Consider the following 24,021-nt stretch of genomic DNA (forward strand, 5'->3'; position numbering starts at 1 on the left):
AGATGGTGGTTTTATACTATCCTCAAATTGGTCCAGTTTTTCAAAGGTGTTATTCACTGACAGCCTCCATCAATGTTGTAGGGATTCATAAATGTTCTATATTTAAAGAATTCAGCCCTCTTTTCTGAGTAAATACTCTGAAATGTCATATTATTAGCTTAGTAAGAATGGTAACCTGTGTCTTTTAAAAATGCCTTAGCCAATCATAGAGAATGAGTGCATAAAACACATATGCTTGGATGGACACCTGATTCAAGTTAATAAGTCACAGAACTGCCCGTACAATGTGACTCAGCCCAGCTGCGGAGTTTTAGGATTTGCTGCTCAAACAAATGGTGACAAGTGCTGCCCAAAATGGGAATGTGCATGTAAGTTTTAATTGTGCAGTACTTTTGAATGGAATTGATGTAACAATTCAGTGAATTTGTAAGGAGGCTAATATTTGATGCTTCCATACCATGGCATGGAAGTAGAATAGTTAGAAAATGCATTTATTCTATTTTTATTTTTATTAGGTCGTTGTACAATTTTCTCTGATATGAGCTTTGTAACCTATGACGGAAATCATTTGAGTTTATTCAAAGAAGCATCCTACATTGTAAGTCAAACTCAAGATGAAACTATAACCATCCATGTCCTTGACTGCAGAATGGTAACTAACATTTATCAATTATTAAGTTAACCAATGGTGCTCAATACTGCTAATAAGATTTATCTTAGAAATGAGTTATATACATGTGCCTCTAATGTATATTCTTCTAAATAAGTAGAGCATGGTGTTACTACGTAATAGTGATGAATTATTCCCTCATATGCAATATCTGTGAATTGTACAGTACAGCACTTTGTCACCTGGCTGAATATACATGATTCCTTCTGAAAGAGCTGGAAGATGGGAGGTAAATCAGTGTTATCTTGTTATATGGGTAAAATAGACAAGATGATAGGAGATTAAGTGGTCACATGTGTATTAGTCACTTCTGTGAGGGGTGTCATGTAATAAGTACTGCCATAGAACATATGACATTTTTTTGACCCCCTAATTGATAGACAACTTAATTTCACTACATTGAAGAAAAGGTATGTAGAATTTGACAGAATTCATAAAAAAAGGTACTAGCTCACTTTGTATTTTATTAGAGAATATCTTGCAGAGTGAGAATTACCACCTGAACAGCTCCTTGAGTTTCATTCCGCCCTAAATTTGTTTTATCAAATAAAGGAGGAATGCAGGCTAGCACAGCCTAGCATTGTATTTGAATGCATAGTTTTTATATATTTCCATATGGAGACTTTTGCATTAGAAACACATAACTTCAGAGACATGAAAGGTCATAAGATTATCAGACTAAATTAGACCACCTTGTCCATTCCAAATCTCTGACAGGGGCAAATGTATGCTGTTTCAGAGAGGAAAGAGAGAAACCCTAAAGGAAGCCATTATGGAATATCCCGCCTTATGGGTAGTGTAGAAATTGTCTTTACATCATGAAGAGTAAGTGCTTATGAGCCTTTACAAAACTTTTTACTCTAGTGTTTATTATGAAAGCTACATAATCTTGAAGTACGTATAAATGTTCAACAGAAGATTTTATCTTCAGTAGCACTTTGTGGAGGTTAGTTCCAGAAGCTCAGTGTGATTGCTGTGAAAAAGGAGATCTGTGTATGACTTTAGCATTGTTTTTTTTTGTTGTTGCATTGAATGCCTTTGATTTCTGCTTTGTTCAGCATGTATTTCTGATCCATTATTTCCATACTGTTTATATATCATGTATATTCATTGTTCCCAGCCTTGTTTTTGTCCACTTTCAGTATGTTTTCCTATTTTTTCAGCATCCAAACTGTTACTCTCTTGTTCTTTTTTCTGAAATCTGTTATTTCTGTTGTAATTTCAAGATGGAGTGGTGCAACAAAGTCCGAGAACACTACAAGATGATATTTTGTTTGCAGAATTTGGAGGAATGCTATTCAGATGAACACAGTAGTCCAGATTTGCCATCACAACTGAGAGACAGGAACATGGACTCAGAAAGAATATATTTGGTTATATAAACTACAGTTGGCAGCAGTTTTCTTCTTTATAAAATACAAAAAAAAAATAAAAAAAACCTTGATGTCCCACTACTTAAAAATACTAAACAGCTAACATATAAAGAGTTTATACATCTTAACTGTGGTTCATATATTTTTGTTTTCTCCACAGAGTAATTCAGATTCAGCTTCCTTGTGCTTGGCGATGTTGAATTTAACCTATATATCAAACCAGATTACTATTGATCGTTTAAGTAGAAAAGTAGGTATTCTGAGGTTTTGTTTTCCTCTGAATTATAGATAGCATCTTAATTCTTCTGTAGTTATAAACTGCTGCCTCATTTATTTAATGCAAATTAGTTTAATATATAGTAGGTAATACAGTTCATTGTTACAACATTGATATTTAGCAAACTACTTGTATATTCAAAGAGTCAAACTGATGAAAGGACATGAGGTAAGTTGCAGAGCAGGGCAAGTAAAGCAATTGCTAGTCTCTCTGGTGCCTTCATATAGCGCCTTTGTGGATCTGGGCCTGGCTTCAGCTGAAGTTAATTGTGAGTTAGATTCCTAAACTGCTGAGAATCAGGTCTTATTTCTTCTACCTATAGTATTTGATTCCTGAAACTTAAACTCTTGTTTATCTCTGTGTTTTAGATCACAGTAAATTCAAGATTTGCGTGGCCTACTGTTAGAAAATACGGATATAAAATTGAGGATTCAGGCTTCAAGTATGCGATTGAGACTCCAACAAATATCAGAATTCAGTGGTTTCACAACACAGGTGTAATGATTATAGAGTTTAATAGTACCAGAGAACCAAAAGCTTTGGGACTATGTGGTAAGTACAGAGTAGTGCAAGAAGTAAAGACATTCAAATGCTTTACTAGAGAGTAGCTTCAGACATATTTTCCTAATTATATAAGCTATTTTTTCTGCAGGATTTTGCCTAGAAGTTATTGCAGGTGATTGCAAAGATTAAGATAGTGTCAACATGGAATAATTATTAATTTTGTTAATTGTTGAAATGGTGATTGATGCCCATCCATATAGTCACTTGTTTCCCACAGTTTTGCTTCTGACTGTAGCTTATTTGAATCACAGGCATGACTGCTGTAACCATACCCAAATAAGTAAGTCAGACATATATCCAAAGTGACAAATAAGTTCATTTATAGATTTAGTGTTTGTATCCAGCTGATAGGAAGTGATATGTGCTATTTTCAGTTTCTAAAGGTCAGAATTCACAGGAGCAGTAATTATTTGCTTCATAGAACCAGTTTGAGTTGATCTTTTGGAAGAAGTAGTTCAGAGAGAATTTATTTAAAGTAATGGGATAAGTAACCCTTATGGTGAGTTCAGTGTTAGCTCTGTACATTAGTCTCACATAGTTTCTTTTTCTCTAAAAGTCCTAACCGTGGGTAAACTGTTGGTGCTGTAGCTTTTGCAAGCATAGATGTGTTGATGTAAATCCCTACTCAGACACCTGAATCTGTAAATTTATCTGTTGTAAATTGGAGCTGGAAACCAGGGATAGAGTTCATAGTTACAGTGGATAGCTTGCCAATTTCAGAAAGGGCAAATATCTGTAGCTCAGTATCAAATACCACTGATAGCTCTGTCAAGTTCCAAGTCCTGCCGTCAGTAACCTGTCTCTAGCAGAGGAAGAGAGCTTGTATTTATTGCCATGTTGAAATTGGATTATTATCTGTAATTTGCCATAAGCTTCTGTCTCCTTATCATTTTTATTCTGTGTAGCTAATTGTTATTGTACTTAGATCAAAGAGAAACAAGACAATAAAGGTAGTATTTTTCTCTAGGTCTGATCCAAGTTATCCTGAAAGTCTCTTTTATCTTTATTAGTATGATTACTGTGATAGGGAGAATAGAGAACATTATATTCCTGGTTCACATGGCCGGTTAACAAGATAACAACACATTTGTGTTGTCTTTTGCAACCAATGTTCCAGGTCCATCTTCTACAGAGCATGCGCTGTATTTTTTTGGTATTCATCTTTGGTTGGGTTTCTCTGTGTAAATCTGCCTGCACAAGTGCTGTCTGGTGGGATTTACCAGAGCTAGCTTTAAACAAGCTCTCTTTTCCAGGGTAAATTAGTTCACTCAAATCTCCTGTACTTTCTTTGTTAGTCTACTTCTTGTATTTGAGCTATCTCAGATGCCTTTGTGCCATACTGTGGTATTGATACATCCTGATTTCTCATTTTCATGCATATGATGAACTGAAGACACCACTACTATTTTGTAGCAGCAAATATCACTTGGAAGGATCTGCATCAGAAGGAGCAATGTCTTCCTCAGTGGAAGGCAGGAAAATGGCAACTGTTGAAGTAAAGCAGGAGAGGAGAGCTGTGGGAAGGGGTCATAGACATCTGTAAAATCACTGGTTGAAGTGAAGTGCAAGCATGTCAGTGTCTTAGCTAGAACTGAATCCAACTAAGCCATGGTTTTAAATGTACTTGTCAGTAGGTGCACAAGAGAAGTGGAAAGAGATATCCCAGACATGGTAGCAGTCCTTTGAAGGCACTCAGAACCATCAAACACTTCTTATTTGGGCTGCATAGACTCATGACCTCAAAACTTTCAACCAGAAATATTTATTGTCAATTAATATTTACAGCTTCAAAAGATGTTTTATTCTCTGAATGCCTACTGCTGTATCAGTTTTTCAGTGGTTTACTCTGAAGAAGACTGCTGGCTCTTAAAAGACCTTTCAGAGGGGTTTGATGTAATACTCAGCCTTTCTCAGTTGACCAAAATATCTCTGCTTATGTTACAGTATTTCCTTTGTTCCAAAGATTTTCAAAATTGTCAACTACCTTAATTTAAACAGAAAGGAAATCTGATGCTGCCATCTGAGAAACAAGTCCAGAAAAGATTGATTCCTTCCAGCTGGGGGTAAGGGGGGTAATATTAATGTACCTGGAAGTGCCAAAAGCTGCCCTTTTTTATGGTATCTATTAAGCCAATAGATGCAGCCTAGAAGCATAAGTAGAAGAGAGTACTGCATTTTTGAAGTTCAGTGTCAGATAAACATCTTGACATTTTGTCAAGTTCCCTTTCCCACTAACATTTATAGTTTTCATTTGTTCTTATACATAAAGATCCTTCATAACATTTTAAAAATACGTTTTTGTTCAGTGCTTCTGAGACTGAAGAGTGAAGTTGGTGTATACTTGGACTCTCTTTGGGTGTTCCTGAACAGCTTTTTGACGTATGAGAAGTCTCTTTTCACCCAGCTGCAATTCACAAGACAGAATTCTGCCTTTTAAACTTTGTACTTTTTTTCCTCGTCCCTTGCATCTTTACTTTCACTTCACTTATTTGTGGGTAAATTTTGTGTATTTTGATCCTACCAGAAACTTTTCATGTCTGTTGTGGGTTGCAATGCTGGCATGTTGTGTAAGTTGCCAGGTACTAGACCTATTTACCTATTTACTTATTTGAGTATGCCACTTCAGACATACTAGCAAATGTATTGTGCAGCGTTAACTACTTTTTTTTTTTTTTTTTCTTACTGGTAATACATAGGTTTTTGTGATGGAAGCTTGGAAAATGACCTGATGCTACCGAACAGGACAGTTTTAAGCAAAAGTGATGCTCCATCGACTTTTATAGACAGCTGGCAAATGCCAGACACATTAAAGTATGTTGGAGAAGACAGACATCAGGAAACTAATTGCTCAGTCATGGACTGCTCAGAGTGCTTAAGCCTGGTATTGAATCAGACCTTCAGCAGCTGTCATCCTTATGTATGTTAACTATTTTAGAAGCTTACATTTTGGGAGAGATGCAGTTCTGATATAATTTTGTATATTTGATACTTGCATTAATGTGTAACTATGTGTAACCACATCTAAAGAGTGATACGTATACGTTTTTTATAGTTGCAAGCTAAAAAATAATTGAAGAGCGCAGCACCTTGATATGACAGTTGCAATATGCAACTAACGCTTTCAAAAATTAGTAGTATACCTCTGTGTTAGCTTTGACAATACTGTTTGATTTATAAAGCAGTCCCAGATAATTCAGCTGAGTCAATATGATGTCAAAAAGGTAAAATAGATTAATTCTAGATTTTAATTCAGTTGTGAAGATACATAAGTGTTCAGTAAGTTACCAGTTTCCAAATGGCAATAGATAATGTCAGAGCCTACATTCTCAAAGGCTCTAGAGCAAAGGTTCCAGGTTACAGTTATAAGAGGGTAGAATAGACCGTTTAAAGCATACCCAATGCAAATAGCAAACTTAGAGGGTGCTTTAACAATCTATGGAGGAAAATTATAGCATACCAACTCCCCTTACTGTAAGAACAGCAAATGAAATACTTACTTACAATAATGTCGTTACATTTACCATTTCACCTCTTGTATATTGTTGAGTTTGAAGAGGACACCACAAGAAGACAAAAACATAGATGAAAGGGAAGAAGAACAGAGAATGACAAGTAATTATGCCTTCCGTTGGAAAGACTACTAGTTCTTGCTTTGGTATCTCTGCCAAATGAGACTTGGAATATAATATTGTCTTGCATTTTTTTGACATTCCAGGAACTTTACTTTTAAATGCCAGTAGAGAATAGGCTTTCTTCATACATTAATGAAGGTTGATAGCCTGTTGCTTACTGTGAACCAAGAACTTTTGACTTCCTTTTAGTGATACAACCATACGACAAAGTCAGTTTATTTCCTACATAACAAGATCTCTACGAAGGTGCAATTTTTTTTATTATTTTCTTTATTAGGTTCCACCAGAGCTATTTTGTGAAATATGGGTTAAAGACAGAGAGTACATTCAAAATCCATGCGTCGCTCTAGCTGCCTACGTGGCAATGTGCAACAAGTTTAATATTTGTATAGAATGGAGAAGTTCCGATTACTGCCGTAAGTATTCTATATGTACATGCAACTCTAATGTTCACAGAGAGAAAGCTTGCTTTGCTGTAAGTTGGGAATATCAGTGCTTAAGAAGTCCTCAAATACCTTGAAAGTGATTATTGAGATAATAAATTCAGCAGTTTCTATCATACAGTTCATAGCAGTATGCAAAAAGAATCAGTCTCAGTGTATTCATTGCACAGATAGTAAGGTAAGAAAATTTGCTCAAAATCCTACCTGTGGCCTGTAATGTACTAAATTGCACAAGTCGGATCATCTCACTTGCAATATAGTGGTCATTTCTTTTAGCCACTTCCCCTGCCTGGTAGTGTTTCAGAAGTGCGTGCCTTCACCTGGAGGAAGGATTACAGAAAGGAGACACCTTTGGGATTAGACGAAAGTAAGGAGTAAAAGCTGACAGCTAGAGGATCCTGGCTGAATACATCTGCCTTAACGGTATACTGAAGTGTAAGGCCAAATGGGCCCAGTAGTCATCAGTAAAGCAAATATAAGATTGAGATTACTGCATCTCTTGCTGCTGTCAATAATCTAGGAAAAATCCTATGGATATGATAACATAGAGGTCTGTGGTTTCAGTGCTTGAGAAGGGAAATGACCCATTGACGAAATGTGATCCCCTGAAATAAGAAAACTCCCTCTGCATAGAAATTGTGTGCAATTTCTTTGTTAAAGTGATTTCAAGTGGGTACATGAATGCAGGCTTCATGCAGGCATGTGCTACAGTGCTACCAAATAAAGCCAACAATCCCAGAGTCTAAAGTTCAAAACCAGCTAGCTTTTTTTTAAAAAAAACCCTTCTATTTATGTGGATTTTACTAACTGTTACAAAGACAGTTCGCAAATTATATCTGTAAATATAGTTAAATATTTAATCCATCTGGAAAGGACATACTACTGTTCTATTTTTATGCCACAGTGACCTCTGGTGGTGCATGCCTAGTAAGCAAAAAAACATGAAGTCATTTTTGTGTTTTCTGGTCACTAAGCCTTGGCATGATGTGAACTGTGACTTTAAAAAATTGAGCTCCTTTGATGATAAAGTTATAATAGCTATTTGCTGTAGTGCAGTATGGTTGTTCTTATAAGCAAGGAGCTGAATAACATCAGCCTCCTCTCCCAATTAATCTTTAAAATCTAAATTTGAACCTTCCTCATTTCAAAGCAGACTATCCCTTTGTGAATTGGCCTTTGACCATTGCCATGATTCCTGTGTGATTTACATATCATTGCATCCAGTGATGGTGAGGATCCTTTATTTTGGCTGTTCACAGGACCGCATTGTTGGCGTTCAGAGTCAGCCTCAGTTCTCCGTATTTGTGCTGTACACAGCCTGCATTAAGCACTGTTTTGAACCAATAAAAGATCAGGCTGGAAGTTGGCAACACTAAGAGTTAAATTAGAATGAAATGGGTTTTTTAGTCTAGTACTGCATGCACCCATTACACACATATCAATGAATTTACATTAACAGTAGAATGAATGTTAAATTTAACTGTTCATTGACTTTAAAATAATATATCTCATTCAGGACAGTGATTAGTATGGATCTCTATTAAATATAGCAGTGGATTCATGCCATTCGTTATTATTGCAGTAAAACAATACCAAATTTGCCATCTTTATACATCTTTTAATAATTGACAAAGCTTTGCAAAACTCTTTAGTAAAATCAATGTATTTATCCACTACAAAATAGTCCAAATGTTTCAAAACGCTGTGGTGTTAATCAATACAGCATTTGTAAATGTTTTTTCAAAGCTAAATTAATTTGTGTCAATGCAGTTGCATAGTTTCACAGATTTCTCTCCTTCCAAAAAGCAATTGGAAGCCTGATGAGGAAGAGAAGAGGAAGTGTCTACACAATTTCCTCTGTGCCTTTTTGTGTGGATTTGTCATGAAGAAAGTAATTGATCAGTATCTGTATTTTAGGTTTGTAGATCGTATTAAATTGGCAAGTATGAGAAGCTTTCTGCCTTTGTTTAGGTGGTACTCCTCCATCTGATTTCAGCTTCAGAATGAGTGATTTCTCTATTTGTTTCCCAGCCTTCCTCTGTTCAGAAAACTTTTCCTATCAGGCCTGCATAGCTGCCTGTGCAGTTCCAGGGAGTTGTCAGGATAGCAAAGTGGCTTCCCTGGACTCAGACTCTTGCTCAGTGTTGACGGAAGGATGTGTCTGTGCTGGAGGGACTGTCCTTCACCGAGTTCACACTCCTCTCTGTATTCCTGAAGAAAAATGTGGTATGCTTTAATAGGTTTTTCTTCTTCACTGTTTGCAAGTTGATGGTCAGATTCTTAATTACTGAAAAGTCCAGTTCTGGCTTGGTGCTGTGTCTGATGACATCCTGCATATGTCATTCAACTCAAGACTCTGCAGGTTCAGAAAACATTAACAGTACAAGTGAGCAAGCAGGAAAGCTCCTTGTGACATACCATTTTGCTAAGTTTTGTCAGCTGAAGGATGCACTTCAAAATGTTTTGATTGTGTGTATGAATTCTAGTATTCTGTTGGTCTTGATCTCCTTTCCACCTTGCTTAGGCCAAAAGGTCCAGCATATTGATACTAGAAGTCATTAAAAAGGCATGCAGCAACAACTAACTACGCATTTTGAAGAATTAATTATGTGCAAATGTTCTGTGTTCTTGCTGCTGGTAGTAATGTTTATTTGCATTACAAATTTTCCTGTGTACACAGAATTGTTCAGCAGTACTGAATAATAGCAACACAACAGATGCATTTATTATAAATCAGATTGCATAAACCACCATAAATTGATAGTATTTTTGGCATGTGTGACATGAGAAAGCAACTTCTTTTCAAATTATTGCTTGAAAAACAAAAGTCCAGATTGAGATTTTAAGTGATTGGCCTTGCAATGGAGACATTAAATGAAGAGGAGGATCTTGATCTTAGGAAGGGTATTGATTGTCTCAGACTGATTTTTTGAGAAGTGGGATGGATAGGCAATGCGTTAAAATTCTGAGACTTTATCATTTGTAATTTCACACCTGATACAAAGAAAAAGGTGGCCAAAATTTGAAGTAAGGAGAAATTATTTTCATTATCTGTTGCCCTGATCTAGCTTGTACAGACAGCTCTGGAGCACCTCATGCAGTTGGTGAGATCTGGAAAACTTCTTCGAGTGGATGCTGTATGCAAAAATGTGTTGACAGTGAGACCATTATGCCAGTGGAGTACAATTGTTCAGATATCCAGTATTTGGACTGTCAGCGATTTGCAGAAGTGACCGTGCTTGTTCCTGGTGATCAGACATGCTGTCCTCAGAAGATCTGCAGTAAGTATCCTTTAATAAATATGAATAGTGCCCACTGGAATGTGCAGATATCCTTTTCCTGTAGTTTGTTTTCCTGTTACATACCCTATTTTTGGAGTAAGTAGAAATAATTTTGTTTTGAATATATAGATTGTGCAGAAAAATGTAGAAACTATTTTTTAAAATATCTTGTAGGCTTTTGCAGGGAGGGGTAAGGAGAAGAGTCAGGAGTTATAAAGATTGAAATGAGTCTGTGATTGCTGGGATATGGATTTGTTTCTCAGCTGCTACAGGCTAATGATTTGTTTTTAAAATTCAAATACAAATAAACGTAACTATTTACTAGAAAAAAAGATTACATGACTGCTTATCTACAAAATCAGCAGTAAGAAAAAGGATATAAAAACTTTCTATATCCTTATTTAGCTAAAAAATATCTTCAAAAGAAAAGATTGCAAACAGTTAAACTATTTCATGTTCTGACCGTCTGGGTCAATCCACAATATTGCAGTGGATTTTCTGAATTATTCAAAAATAATTTTTTTTAAGTGGAATTTTCACAGGGGCTCTAGGTGATCTTCTGATAAACTCCTGGAAGAGTATGGCAAGTGCTGGTCACTTTTAAACAATACCTCAGCGTTTTTGGACAGTTTGTTTTATTTTTCATATACATATTGTTATTTGGAGATGTGGAGTATCAAACTACAAATACTGCTTGACACTTTTCTCCTTGACTTAGAAATGCATGAAATAGCTTTGAAGTTCTTTTTTTTTTTCTTTCCCTTTTGGTAACAGTTTGTAATCGGAGCCTCTGTGAACCCCTAATCCCAGAGTGTAAGGGCTTGGAAAAGCTGGTTACGTACTACAGTGAAGATTCCTGCTGTCCCAACTACGCCTGTGGTAGGTTTCTTATAAAAATCTAGAAAGATTCACTGTGTAAAAGATGTTCAGGGAAACTAAATAGCTCAACTGCAGAGCAAAAAGAAAGTCAGAGTAAACACTGTTATTAATACAACCATTTACAAAATTCTGTCATCTGAAAACTCAGAATTGGATTGTATCTTATTTTGTGCAGACATAGTACTAGGGAAGCCTTGTGCTCCAAGATCGGGCAAGAATGTGTATTTGCTCTCTTGTGATATAAAATAAAAGCTTTCCTAAAGTGCCTTGTATATTTCTCTAATTTGCACGGCCATTTCTTAGGGATATATCATAAGGAAGGAGGAATGCTGTATTTTGTCAAAAGACTAATGTTAGAGATAAATGTATTGTTCTTGTTTCAGAGTGTGATCCATCAAAATGTGAACCAATGGAGCAGATTCCAACTTGTCAAGAGGACCAAACACTAATTGCTGCTCGGGTAGAGAGTACCTGCTGTATATCCTATATTTGTGGTATGGTATCCCAGCTAGTTGAGACTATTAGTGATTTCACATATGCAATAAGGTGTGCATAATAGCTTACAAATTAAGCTCCTTGTTAAGCTCTCCCAGCTTAATAAGGCTCAGAGGTGGTTAGTAAAATGGGCATGAAGTTTACAAAGCATAGGAAATGGCAGCAATCATCAAGAGCCCCACAGTGGCTTTGGGCAAATGAACAGTATTCTTGAGTCATGTAAAAGGACAGTTGGTGGAGGCCATGGGTGAGGGATTTGAGAGGTACTGAGAGAATGTCCATGTACAGCGTGTGGGTTGGCTGGATGTAGATTTTTTTTAAAAGAAGGTTGAGGTTATATATATATGCTCTTGCTCCCCGTAGCCTGTGGCATCAGCCATTGCCCATCTTTCTTATAGTAAACGTCGTAAATGAGAGTATTATGCAGATTGGTTCAGTTCTGTTGAGCTTTAGCCCTTAATGATTTAATTCAGTAATAGAATTCTGTTCTTGGTATTAATGTAGGAGTTCAGCTTGTTATTATATAGTTGTTTTTTTCACACTAATTATTTCATATTAATGTCTTGTATACGTCTCTTGAACGAGTTCTATTTTTGCACAGATTTCAGTGAATCACAGATTGAGTCTTCTTGATTTGCTCTTCCATGTGCAAAAATTTGTGCCTTAAATGAAAACTTGAAATATGCTGCTGTATTTGACAGTGTTCTGGGGGTCACTTTGTTAGTGTGGAAACCATGTGCTTCATTTGTATTTTCTCTTTATCAGCACTGTATTCTCTGTCTCTTTTTAGATATCATAAGTCTTTGCACTGTGTACTTACGGTAGTTTTGCTATATGTTCAAGTGGGAGGATAACACTGCGATCAAAGGCAATGCCCCTTATTGGGGATCAAAGATACTCCAGTCCAGTCAGAAGGAGCATACCTGAAAAAAACAGAGAGGTTCAGTAGGAGCGAAAAATTGCAAAATCTGTCATAACGAAAGAAATGGAGAGAAAATCCTATTTGTTCCTGTTCTGACTCACAGTTAATATCTTCATTCTGGTAGCAGGGTAGGGTACAAAGGAAAGACAAGCTGACCTGAAAATTAACCCCTTCTGCCGGGACTGCAGAGTACCTCTGCTGTCTTTCGTTTGCCTGTGAGGACCTTATGGGCATGTGTTTCCTATGCAGTGGTAAAACTTCTTCCTGTGTTTTAGATTTAAATAATTGTTTTCTTCAGCATGTGGGGCTTGCTCTGATCAAATACCCAAGTGTCAAGAAGGAGAAGTGCTTATTGTGGATGGCAACACTACAGAGAGATGTTGCCCTACATACCAGTGTAGTAAGTTTCGCTTGATTTTGATATTTTAAGTAACAGAGAACATGTAAAACTTTGTAGTGTGGCTGTTCAGTGGGAGAAAGGGTGGATTAGAGACAAAGTTACAGTCGTGCATATAAGAAAGGTATTTTAAAACTTCCACATGCCTGAAATGTTATGTGAATATCTTTGTCACAGAGACAAATAAATAATTTCAGGCTACAAATTCTAGAAATTTAAAAGTGTTTTAAATGTGTACCTAGAATGATTGTACTGTACACTACTATTGCCTGCTGGCTAACAGTTAAATTTTGATCATCAATCTTTTCAAGATGTTCTCTAAAGGTATTTATTATGAATAAGCGAGTAACTCTCCCTTGATTTGTATTTCTGTTCCTCAAAATGATTAAAAACTTTTGCTGACTAAAGCTTCTTTTCCTTAATTTTAGTTTGCGAAATACATCGTTGTCCTGAATTCAAATGTATGCTAGGCATGTCTTTGGTGGAGGTATGGAGCCCAGAGAAGTGCTGCCCATTTCGGACATGTGGTAAAATGACTGATTTTCATTTTAATTGCCTTAGACACTAAACACTGACAAGAACTGTGGCCTTTTGGGTTTAAGTCAAAAAAAAATCGCTAAAGGCATAGACCCTAAGCTGTGTGGATGGTGATTTCCATATGTGTGAGACAGCTTGGGTTTCTGTACCGTGGTGACCTGCTCGTGAACAGATGGAATAGAGAAGTCATCTCATGGCACACAATGTCTTAACCTACCTCTTTTGTTTTTCTTCCTTCCCAAGGGTGATAACACTGCGTAATTTGCCTGTTCAGACTGGGAGTCCTCTCATACTGAAAATGTGTTAAGAGCTAGTAAATTATTCATGACATCAAAAAAAAAGAAAGTAAAAGGTGTTCATAAGTCACGAATTTGCCAATCTGCTAAGATGCTAGTATATCATACAGCTCTGTGATGCCTTAAACACAATTCTCCATTGCTTTATATTGAAAATACGGACTGTCTTCACCAGAATGGGGCTAAGAATGATCATATTTTTTCTACGTGTTCAGTTAGAGTCCAGATGATACAATGCTGTATATTGCTCTGATAGGTAGAGGAGAGGGTGGTCATGGAAGCTAGTATTAGGAGTCAGGATGGAGTAAAAGCCAAACATAGTTCTAGACTCCCAAGATATTTCAAAAGCTAGTAGGACTTCTTCAGTGATGACTTGTAAATCTAAACTTTCTGATCTCTCTGATGCTCTGTTTTAAGCAAATGGCCGAATGACTTCCTAAACTATTGCTTCTGTTACTGTATTTTGTTTTAGAATGTGCATGTGAAACAATCCCCAAACCTCAGTGCAAACAGGTATGGAACTCATCTTATTTGTCAGCATTCTTTTATTACTTTCTTAATAGTACTATTTGTAAGTCTCTTGCTAATAGTTTTTCAGTGAACTATGGAATGCCATGTGATTCTCTCTCTCTTTTTTTTAAGTACTTTACAAGAAGTTTTATCAGCTTTTAAGAAACCAATTAAATTTAAATATCTTGCAGAATAAAATGACTGTATAGTATTGATATTTCATTTATTTTTTAGGACAAAATACTGTCCTGCAGTATATATGGAGTGGAACTGCTTTTGCACACTTGTAGATTTAATTTTGTTCTTAAAATGTCATAACTAAATGCTTAAAGTGTCAGCATTTTGTTTTTGTTATTTGGTATACTGAATGCATTATCCTATATTATGCACTCGGTCCATAGACTCAGCAGCTTAAAAATTTTATTTCACTGTGACTTGTTTTACATTAGAAAAATGCTTATTAGCTTTGCTGGGTTCAGTTCTCAGTCAGTACTTTGTATGCTTTGAGTTTACTCTTGGTTATTTTATCCAGAAAATATCTTGCAATGGGAATAATCAAAAAATCTAATTTGGAATGCTAGGAAGGTATAGGAAATAATTACAGCAGTCAGTTTATATAAAGGATTTTTAACCAATAAGATTCAAAATGCTTTGCAAGCAAAGTTAGTATTAGTACTCTAATTTTATAAACGAAAAAACTGGGATACAAGGAATGGGGTGTGCATACATATGAAACCAATACAAAGCAACATTAAAAATGTGCATCTACTCCGTGCTACTGTCATCCTGTTTACATCAATGTATTAGTTGAAACCATATACTCCAAACTATGAAGAATTCCTTATACAGGCAAGCCATTGCGTTTTGCTGTTGACTAGCCATAATCTTTTTGGTCCTCAGCATATCCTAGACTGACATTAATATTCTATTTCTGTGGTGCAAACAAACTCTCATTTGATCACCTTCTGCTAAACAGATTGTCACTGTGAGTTATCAAAATGGATTCCAAAATAGCTTTCTAGTGGCAACAGATACAGCTACTCCAATCCTGAAAGAAAAGTGTTTAAAAGAAAAAAAAATGCAGCTAGCAAACACTGTCATTTCACTACTCTTTATCTCTCTCTCTCTCTCTCTTTTTTTTTGTTTGTTTGTTTGTTTGTTTGTGTGTTTTTCTGTACTTAGGGACAGAAACTTCAGATAGATGAGCAGTTTCAGAGCAGTGCAGAAAATATCTGTAACTGTGTTAAGTACAAATGTGGTAAGTAGGAAAAGAATTTAATTAAAAGAAATACCCTTTCAAGTGCTGAGGGAATAGAAAGTGTAAATCAGATGTTCATGCTTCAAACATGGTACTGAGAAGGAAAGAATTGACTAACATAATTCACAAATTGTAAAAGGAAAAGCAATAAAAATAGTACCCCTCACTAAATATTTGACTGATTATAACTTGTCCTTATATTCTGTTAATTGCTGCAGCAGGAGGCAAATTGCAGGTAGAATTTGAGGAAATCTGGAAGGTGTTAACTGAGCAGCCTGCACATTGCTGAGTTGGAGTGAGGACTCTAGCAAGACACCAGAACACCCACTCAATGTCCAGATCAAAAATAGTTCCACTAACCCATTACAATGACAGTTTGCACTGTTGTTGTCATGGTTCTGCTAATAGAATATTATAATGTACTTATGTAGATTTCATGCACAATTATGTTTCCAATAACTTTGGGTTTGTTGTGATACATTGGAACTATTATTAGTAACAGCTGATGTTTGAAAATCTGACCTATAATTCTGGGAGAGGTACAGTAGCTTTTTCCACTCCCATGTTACAGTTTGAATTTTAATTGAGTTTTGACATGAAGCTGATTTTCCTGCTCTTGCTGCTTTTGTGTTTTCTTGTAGTGAGAGACAAAGTTTGCCTGAGTAATGAGAGAGGTGTGCTGCTTCCTGGACAGAAAATTGTGGAACACACTCCTGATGGCATTTGCCATATTTTGTACTGTACAAATGTGATTGATCCCTCCACTAAATATTACCAGATAAATACCTCCTCAATAGACTGTGCTGTCGAGTGCAAAGCTGTAAGAAATTCAGAATTTTAGACACGTAGATTGTGACTGATGGTCTCAATAATGTTTTGGGGTTTTTTTAGTGAATAGATTACAGCTGTGGAAACAGGAGAGAGAACTATGAGATCCCCTTCTAAATATGTGCTACAGCTCTTCTAATTAAAGTTTATAAAATCTCTCTCCATTTAGTGTTTTTCCCCAATGTAGATAATGTATTGTGTACCTTTTTTTGCCCCTCTGTATTGACTGTCCTAGACTCAAAAAGTACTTCGCTGGGTGATACACTCCCCGCATAAATGACCTAGTCCCCTTCTGGAGGACAGGCAGACCTTACTGGATCTAAGTTTCTCACAGCTGAGAGTATGTTTAGGGAGAGTTTTGCCTTGACCTGACAGAGAGATGGCTTGAAGGTCTGGACAGATTTGTACTCACTAAGAGTAAAGAAGGATGCAAATGGGGTACCAACTCCGATTTTTAAAGCAGCTAGTGCTGGGGGTCCAGTTCTCAGCAGGTATCTATACAGAGTACAGTGCTAATCCCTAAAGAACAAATAACATACTGCCATCCCCCATCCCTATATAGCTTTATCTGCATTATGTGTGAAATGGTTTCAATTTTAGCAGTCATTATGCCAGTAAAAATGAGGAAGAGAAAAATATTTACAAATGTAAAAATAATTTTATTAAATCAGCAAATGAAATCTTATCCCTTTACGAAGTGTGATATATTACCATGGGTGCTTTATGGATTTGTTTTTCTAATTATGTACGTATTTGATGTCTAATGTATGCAAAGTCAAAATTTCAGTGGTGGTTAAGTAAACTGACGGACATATGTTTTAAAAATGGTAAAAAGACAAATTGGAACTCAGAATTGGAACTTCTTCCCATTTAATTCAATTAAAATTGAACATATTTTATAAAACTTCATGACTATACAGTGCATGAAAATGTTATCTGTGCAGTTTTGAAAGTTATTTAAAAACTGTCCTTAAGATCCAGATACCTCAAAAAAATCTGCCTATTACACTAGTTAAGTGTCAAGGTATAAAATGATGTCATTCAAGGACTAACCTATTTGATTTTGGCAGAACCAAGTCTATGAGCCTCCAAAAGATTTAACAACTTGTTGTGGTAGCTGTAAGAATTTGTCTTGCCTTCACACTTTCAGCAACGGCACAGTTTCCAGTTTTAAGGTAAGTTTATAAATGTGTTATTCCCTCAAAAATATTCAGAAGTAAACAAAACCTTAATAAGATACTCTGTACACACTGGCATAGAGAAGATGAGGAAAAGTGCTTTATTTGGCCAAGTATTAAGAATGGATTTGCATTTACACATCATTAATTTTTTGGAGATTCAATCATATCAATGTCCACAAAGCTTGAGTGATTTTGATGTATCAGAGAATTATAGTCAACTTGGCTATTTTATAACTTTCCTACATTATTTAGTGGACTTCAAGCTGTACTTAGAAAGGTGCATCTAGGTCATATTCTGTTATAAATACTACCTTTGATTGAAACAGGATTGTGTTCAATAGAACTGTATAATGAATATTTGTAATACTATTTTTGCTAAGCTGTTAGTATTGATTCTGTCTTACAATTTTTGAACAGCCTGGTAGTATTTGGATTTCAGACTGCATCAGATATGAATGCACTAACACAGCAATAGGACCAGTTGTAGTTGCGTCTTCAGTCGGCTGCCCACCCTTTAATGAAACTGAATGTGTGAAGGTCAGTGTTCATTGCATTGTTTATACCGAAGCTATGATTTATGTTTGCATGAAAAGCTTAAGGTTAACAAAAGACTTTGTTGTCTCAAGAAGGTAGAAATTATAAATTATTGCTGTGCCTGCATTTTTGTCCTAATCTTTGGAAGTGAAAAGCTCTGTCTATGTACATGTAGTGTGCAAAAAGACTCTGCAGTTACACAGCTGAAGAGACTACTTCTTACTCTCAGAGGATACTTTCTCTTTTCATGGAGGCTTGTAGTGTCAGATTTGTCCTCATGCAACTGTCCAAACTTACATGCTTTTCTAGATTGGACTTCGCCTTTCTAACTGACTTCCTGTGTATAGCAATGCAGTTAATCAGGATAGTCAAAAAAGATTAAAGAGAAAAAAAAAAGACTGAATATTGTTAAAATCTTTTCTACAGCGAGACATAAGGCTATGGACAAGTTCTGCAGGAGAAGTGAAGCTTCCACTGGTTTGAATGTGCAAAACTAAACAAGTCTAGCTACCAGTGAATGTATGGAGGGAACAATCTCATATTGTTCTCTCTAATTCTATGTTTATGTGCAAATGGAAGGACATTTTCCTCAATGAATGTTGGTACCCAAGCAGGGAACAGTCCTAAAGGAACTAGGTGGCTGTAATTCTTTCTAGCGGATAACAACAGATTGGTTCCTCATAGAGAATCCCAGTCGTACAGCTAATGAAAGGGGTTTTGTTGTGGGGAAATTAAAAGTTAATACTCTCCTTTCCTTGTAAAAGTTCCTCATCTTAGTTCCTTTCCCTGAATCCCATTGTGTGTTCTGAAGGGATATCACTGCTCAATAAAATTTTTTTTTCCTTTCCTGTCTCAATATGGTAGATGGATATCAAAAGAAAAGTTAACTGAGTGTCTCCTTAGATATTTTGGAGCAACTTAGAAGATGATCCTTTGATTACCATGAAAGTGATGGTAAAGAATTAAGGCAGAGAGAGATCATGGCTTGAGATACTGAGCCAGACATCAAAAATTGAATTCTCCCTCAGAGTAATCCTTAGAGAGCTTTTACAAAACTGCAGCTATTCTTACTCCAGTACTCTGGATGGTGCTTCAAGCTACCATAGCATTGAAGACAGCCAAGTATGACTACAATGGCCTCCCATTTAGATGAGAATTCAGAATCTTTTTTTTGTGATTGTAGATACGGTAATTACTGCAAATCAGGTTATTCCTCCAAGTACCATGTGATAGAATTGGAGATAACACGGTCATTCCCTCTCCAGATGCACCATTTAGATAGCTGGTGATATTTAATGACATTCACTGACAACCGCTTTATACTCACTTGTGTTAAAAACAGTGTAGTGAAATAATTTTTAGCTGGGCTCTGATCCATGCACTAGAGTGCTGTGTTTTCCTGAATAAGGTTACAGAGATGTCAGGGTAAAGTGTAGAGCTTTATTTCGAAGATATTTCTAATAGTGCAGATATATGGGAATTAATGTTGTTTTCTCTTATTTTTTTTCCTCTTGATCAGGTTGGAGGCTATGTTGTACCATTTCTAGAAGGATGCTGTAAAACATGTAAGTAATTAATGACACTTCATGACTTCAGAGAAGTCCATCTGATCTGTTGTTATGTTAGAAATAAAGTTGATAACTTATTTGATGAAAACTTGATTCTGATCTTGCTTACAGTATCAAAGGCCATGCTTTTCACAGTGTTACTCATGTGAATATGAGCCATGTAAAGCTGGTGGAGTTAAACCAGAAAAAATGGTTCAACATTGACTGATTTACTACACTGACCAGATCATGGCTCCATTAAAATCTGTTGGGATTACTATGTAATACTATAACTATGTAGTTAACTATGCATCCTTTAAAATTGTCCCAATATAACTTGAAAACAAAGACTATAATTAGCATTTCATTCTAAATTAATTCTGTGTTAATCCTCCAAGAAAACCGATGGGTTTTTCAGTTCAAGTATTAGATTAACTTTTTCATAGAATATTAATTATGCTGTTTTTATTTCCTTTGCAACATTTTTAGATAGGTTATCACACCAGTAGAAATGTGATTTTTTGGTTATAGCAAAGTTACAGGAATTCACTTAAATCACATGACATCGTGTAGAGGTTAGGTGGTCAGATGTTGTGTAGAGGACTTATATACGAAAGGCAGCATGGTCTGAAAACTGAAGCAATAGATCAGGAAGAAGCAATTTTCCACCCAGCTCAGCTAACGTTTTACTGTGAAGAGCTGGTTAAATGGCTTTTACTCTGCTTTTTGATGCTAAATTATTCTTTATTCTCCACTGTGATGAATCGAGTTGTTCAGAATAAACTACTCTACTACTCAGGTTGAGAAAGGGTTGGCAGAATATGTTCCTTACTTTCTTAATCTCGATTTTTTTTTTAATTGAGAAAATCTTCTCAATGGTCTGGATTATTACGAGAAGATATAAATCTCCAACAATAATTGAGGTTAATTTAGCTAGCTATTGCTTTTACATGTTATTGACATAAAATGCTAAATATTGTTCAGGAGACAGAATTTTATTGCAATTTAGCCTGAATTGAAAAGGAATTATTATTTAACGAGAAACGATCTCTCCTAATTTTATTGGAACACTGAAATAGCTGGGGAAGATACATTTCCTGAAGGAAGGAGAAAGAAAACAGAAAAAGGCAAGAAATAAATAAAGGTTTACTCTTTAAAGTAAAAAAATATATATATATATATATGTATATATATACACACACACACACACACACACATATGGCAGAGATAGCTAATGTTCAAATCATCACTTTCTACTCTATATATTTAAAGTTTTAAGTGCTATTAAATATCTCACATTTTGCAGGGAGTTCAGAAAGTCCTGATGTTGTATTCATAATTTTAAAGAGTGTTTAGATGCTTCCAAGTATACTTAAAAACATTATTTCTATTTTTAGTAAAGTTTGGATAATTACTAGGCAAAATATTAAACAAAAACATGGTCCTACCAGTGTTTTACAGCGGCTCGGTTACATTTCCTTAGTTCTATCTCTGACCCAAGGCAAAAAGAATTTTTCATGTTCCATTTAACTATGCAGAATGTGAACACTCATCTGTGTTCACATTCCCTCTATAGGAAAACATTTCAGAGTTCTTGACTATTTTTTTCTAAAATACATGGCTAAAGCTCTTAATCCAATAATACTACAGTAAAGAATATTATTGTGATGGGAATCAAAAGTATTCAGTAATCTTTGAAGAAGTGGCAAACTCTCAGACTTTATTAGCCAAATTTAAACTATTCACAACAAGGAACAATGAGCAAGGAAGCAAAATAAACAGAGAAATTGTCATGTGAACTTAGTACTGAGAACAGTCAGCTGGAAATGTAAACTTTCTTTCTTTCCTGAAAGCAGCATATGAATCTTGTTTTGCTCATGGAATGATGTGTCAGTATTGCTCAAATTCCCTGCCAATTCACTGGTTCAATTCATACTGCTACCTTGAGTATTTTCTAGTTCTACTATAAAGGTCCTTAAAATCTTAATTAATTACTGTATTTAGTGTAATGTAAAGTACTGTGTTTTGGAAGGTGCCTTAAAACGTGTTTCATCTACATTCAGGTCTTTATATTTGGTAAGGATGGAGATTGATCTGTGCTGTAAATAATTGTAATAATCTGTCAGGTTCCATTGATAGACATAGTTCAAAAGCTTTCATGCAACTTCTCTTAAAAGAACTTAAAATGAAAAGAATCCTCTCTTACGTGATTACAATGACATGTTTTGACTTCTATGAGTGCATATAAAAGATCTCTGGAAAAATGAAATAATTCTGTACAGAATATGTTCCAAATATGCTAATTCTTAATATAAATCATGAGCTCAGTACACTTTTTTCTTTACATCTTGGTACGTAGTTGAAACATTTTGGCTGATTTAGTGAAGAACTTAGCCTGAGGAGACCCCTAACCTGAAGAAATTAAGCTCAAATATACCTGTAGCTGGCAACGTTATATGCAATTGAAATGGAGCTCTTATACTGGGCAGTATCGTATCATCTTAAAAGAGGTACAAATACCTTACATCATCTGCATAAGCAGTAGGAACAGCAATTCAAGAGCTAAAGGTAGTAGGTGATCAAGAATAGGAGAGCGCTGAAGAGAGAGGTGCAGATACTTTCTGCTGGTGGGATGGGAATTGAGGGTCGCGACGGGTTTCTGAGACTACTCGATCCAGTACCATGTGCAGAGGTCCTGCACTGAGGTACCAGCTGGGAGGTACCTTTTTGTTTTAGTCATTATGTGTTATACTTAGTAGTACAAATGTCTTTCGAAAATGCGGAAAAATTGTCTACTTTTTCCCTAATCCTCATCACTGTAAGAGAATGACAGTATCTCTGTATGTTTTTTTTTTTTTTTTTTTTACTCTCATAGACCTGTTTCAAACCCTTATTGCTATTTCTGTAGCCCATGCTCTGTAGTTTCCTGTTAGTCTTTGATACGATCATAATCCACCTCTGACATTATCCTTCAATTACCCTTAGCCACAGAAGCCAGTTTCTGAACAGACCATTAAGACCATTAAAAATCTGTTAAGCTCCTTTTCAGCAAGGTAGAAGATCTTGCTATTGCACTTAGAGAAAGATTAAAACCACACCCTTAAATAATTTAGGCAAAACAGTGTTGTTAATCTGGGGCATGCATCACAAAATAAAATTCAACCCATAAAAAGTCCAGTGATTTCTGAGACTGACATGTGCAAGTAGAGTCACGTAGCTGATTTCCCACCTGTTTACAGACAGCACAGCACTTTCACGAATCATGTAGCTCAATCTGACTGAGCAGTTCTGGCCATGAGAGCAGATCAGTCAACTGTAGTTGCATGAGATGTTTTATGAGAAAGGCTATCAGCTACTTGTTTTCTTTTGAAACACTCTGTCATTAGAAACTATTGTGATCTTTGTTTTCAGTGGTATTTGAAAATAATGTCCTCTGTGTAAGCCCCACAGGTTCCATCAAAACCTAGAGAATTTTTGCAAATGCTACTCAGAGGAATTTACACAATCTCTTTCTTGCAGCCCCAAAGATCAGCTTAAATCTAGGGTATCAGATTCTCTTAGTTATACCAATGTAGATCAGAAATAACTTTTTTGAAGACATTTGGGGCAGAACCAGTTAAAGTAATTGATTCGCATTCTGAACCAGCATCCTGAACAATATATTTGAATTCTTCCAGATTTTGATATTTTGCTTAGCAATGTAATACACAGACATTTTAATTTGAATTCTATTCTAAAATATGTTGGAATCTGTTTAACTATAAAATGTTTCATATTGATACGGAATCCTCTGTAACATGTACTATGTTCAATATGTGATATTTTTACCAGGTTCTGCAGTGTCAGTGTTCCTCCCATTCCCAGTTACCCCAGTCACTCCTACAGCCTATGTTCACTGTAACACAGGTACATTTTCCTGGAAATCAGTAGGATCGACCCAAACAGCATCATTGTTGATTTGCAACAGTGTACTCCCTGCTAGGAGCACCAGGTCTCACCTTACCCAATCATGCCAAAAGCTGCAGTGTCTCTTAACTACTCATTGCTGGGAATGGCTCCCATTTTGGGTTTTCGTTTTGTTTTTCATTTTGCAGTGTGTGGGCAGTGCATTGTTGTTAGCCAACAATGTACTGTTGGTAGTAAGCACTCGCATAGTCTTTAGCTTGCATGTGTAAGATGGCTGTGTTTAAACTGTTAGCTAATTCTAAGCTAATTCTATTGTGTTCACGGTGCTGTAGAAAGTAGAGACTAATGGCTTCGGTCGTTAAAGCTTGTTATATAAATAACGCTTTTTGCAGATGATGTGTCATACAGTTTTGCTTTCAATAGTGTATAGAAGAAACAGTTCATTTCTTTCTCTGCCATAGTTAGGACAGTATACTGAAAATAGCAAATCT

General features: G+C 35.9%; 1 protein-coding gene across 1 annotated transcript in view; it reads left to right on the forward strand.

Annotated features, from left to right (window-relative positions):
- OTOG (otogelin) overlaps nucleotides 1-24,021 on the forward strand; it is a 108,870-nt gene that overhangs the window by 81,819 nt on the left and 3,030 nt on the right. The window contains exons 36-53 of the mRNA XM_062576447.1: nucleotides 200-368; nucleotides 516-652; nucleotides 2,204-2,293; nucleotides 2,689-2,872; nucleotides 5,581-5,801; nucleotides 6,794-6,932; nucleotides 8,991-9,185; nucleotides 10,028-10,240; nucleotides 11,015-11,119; nucleotides 11,503-11,613; nucleotides 12,835-12,936; nucleotides 13,362-13,460; nucleotides 14,239-14,279; nucleotides 15,459-15,534; nucleotides 16,176-16,354; nucleotides 17,433-17,537; nucleotides 17,961-18,080; nucleotides 19,597-19,642. Of these exons, the coding sequence (XP_062432431.1) occupies nucleotides 200-368; nucleotides 516-652; nucleotides 2,204-2,293; nucleotides 2,689-2,872; nucleotides 5,581-5,801; nucleotides 6,794-6,932; nucleotides 8,991-9,185; nucleotides 10,028-10,240; nucleotides 11,015-11,119; nucleotides 11,503-11,613; nucleotides 12,835-12,936; nucleotides 13,362-13,460; nucleotides 14,239-14,279; nucleotides 15,459-15,534; nucleotides 16,176-16,354; nucleotides 17,433-17,537; nucleotides 17,961-18,080; nucleotides 19,597-19,642 (2,332 nt within the window). The remainder of the gene's footprint in view (nucleotides 1-199; nucleotides 369-515; nucleotides 653-2,203; nucleotides 2,294-2,688; nucleotides 2,873-5,580; nucleotides 5,802-6,793; nucleotides 6,933-8,990; nucleotides 9,186-10,027; nucleotides 10,241-11,014; nucleotides 11,120-11,502; nucleotides 11,614-12,834; nucleotides 12,937-13,361; nucleotides 13,461-14,238; nucleotides 14,280-15,458; nucleotides 15,535-16,175; nucleotides 16,355-17,432; nucleotides 17,538-17,960; nucleotides 18,081-19,596; nucleotides 19,643-24,021) is intronic.

This window comes from Rhea pennata, chromosome 5, assembly GCF_028389875.1.
Source record: "Rhea pennata isolate bPtePen1 chromosome 5, bPtePen1.pri, whole genome shotgun sequence".
Lineage (NCBI taxonomy): Eukaryota > Metazoa > Chordata > Aves > Rheiformes > Rheidae > Rhea > Rhea pennata.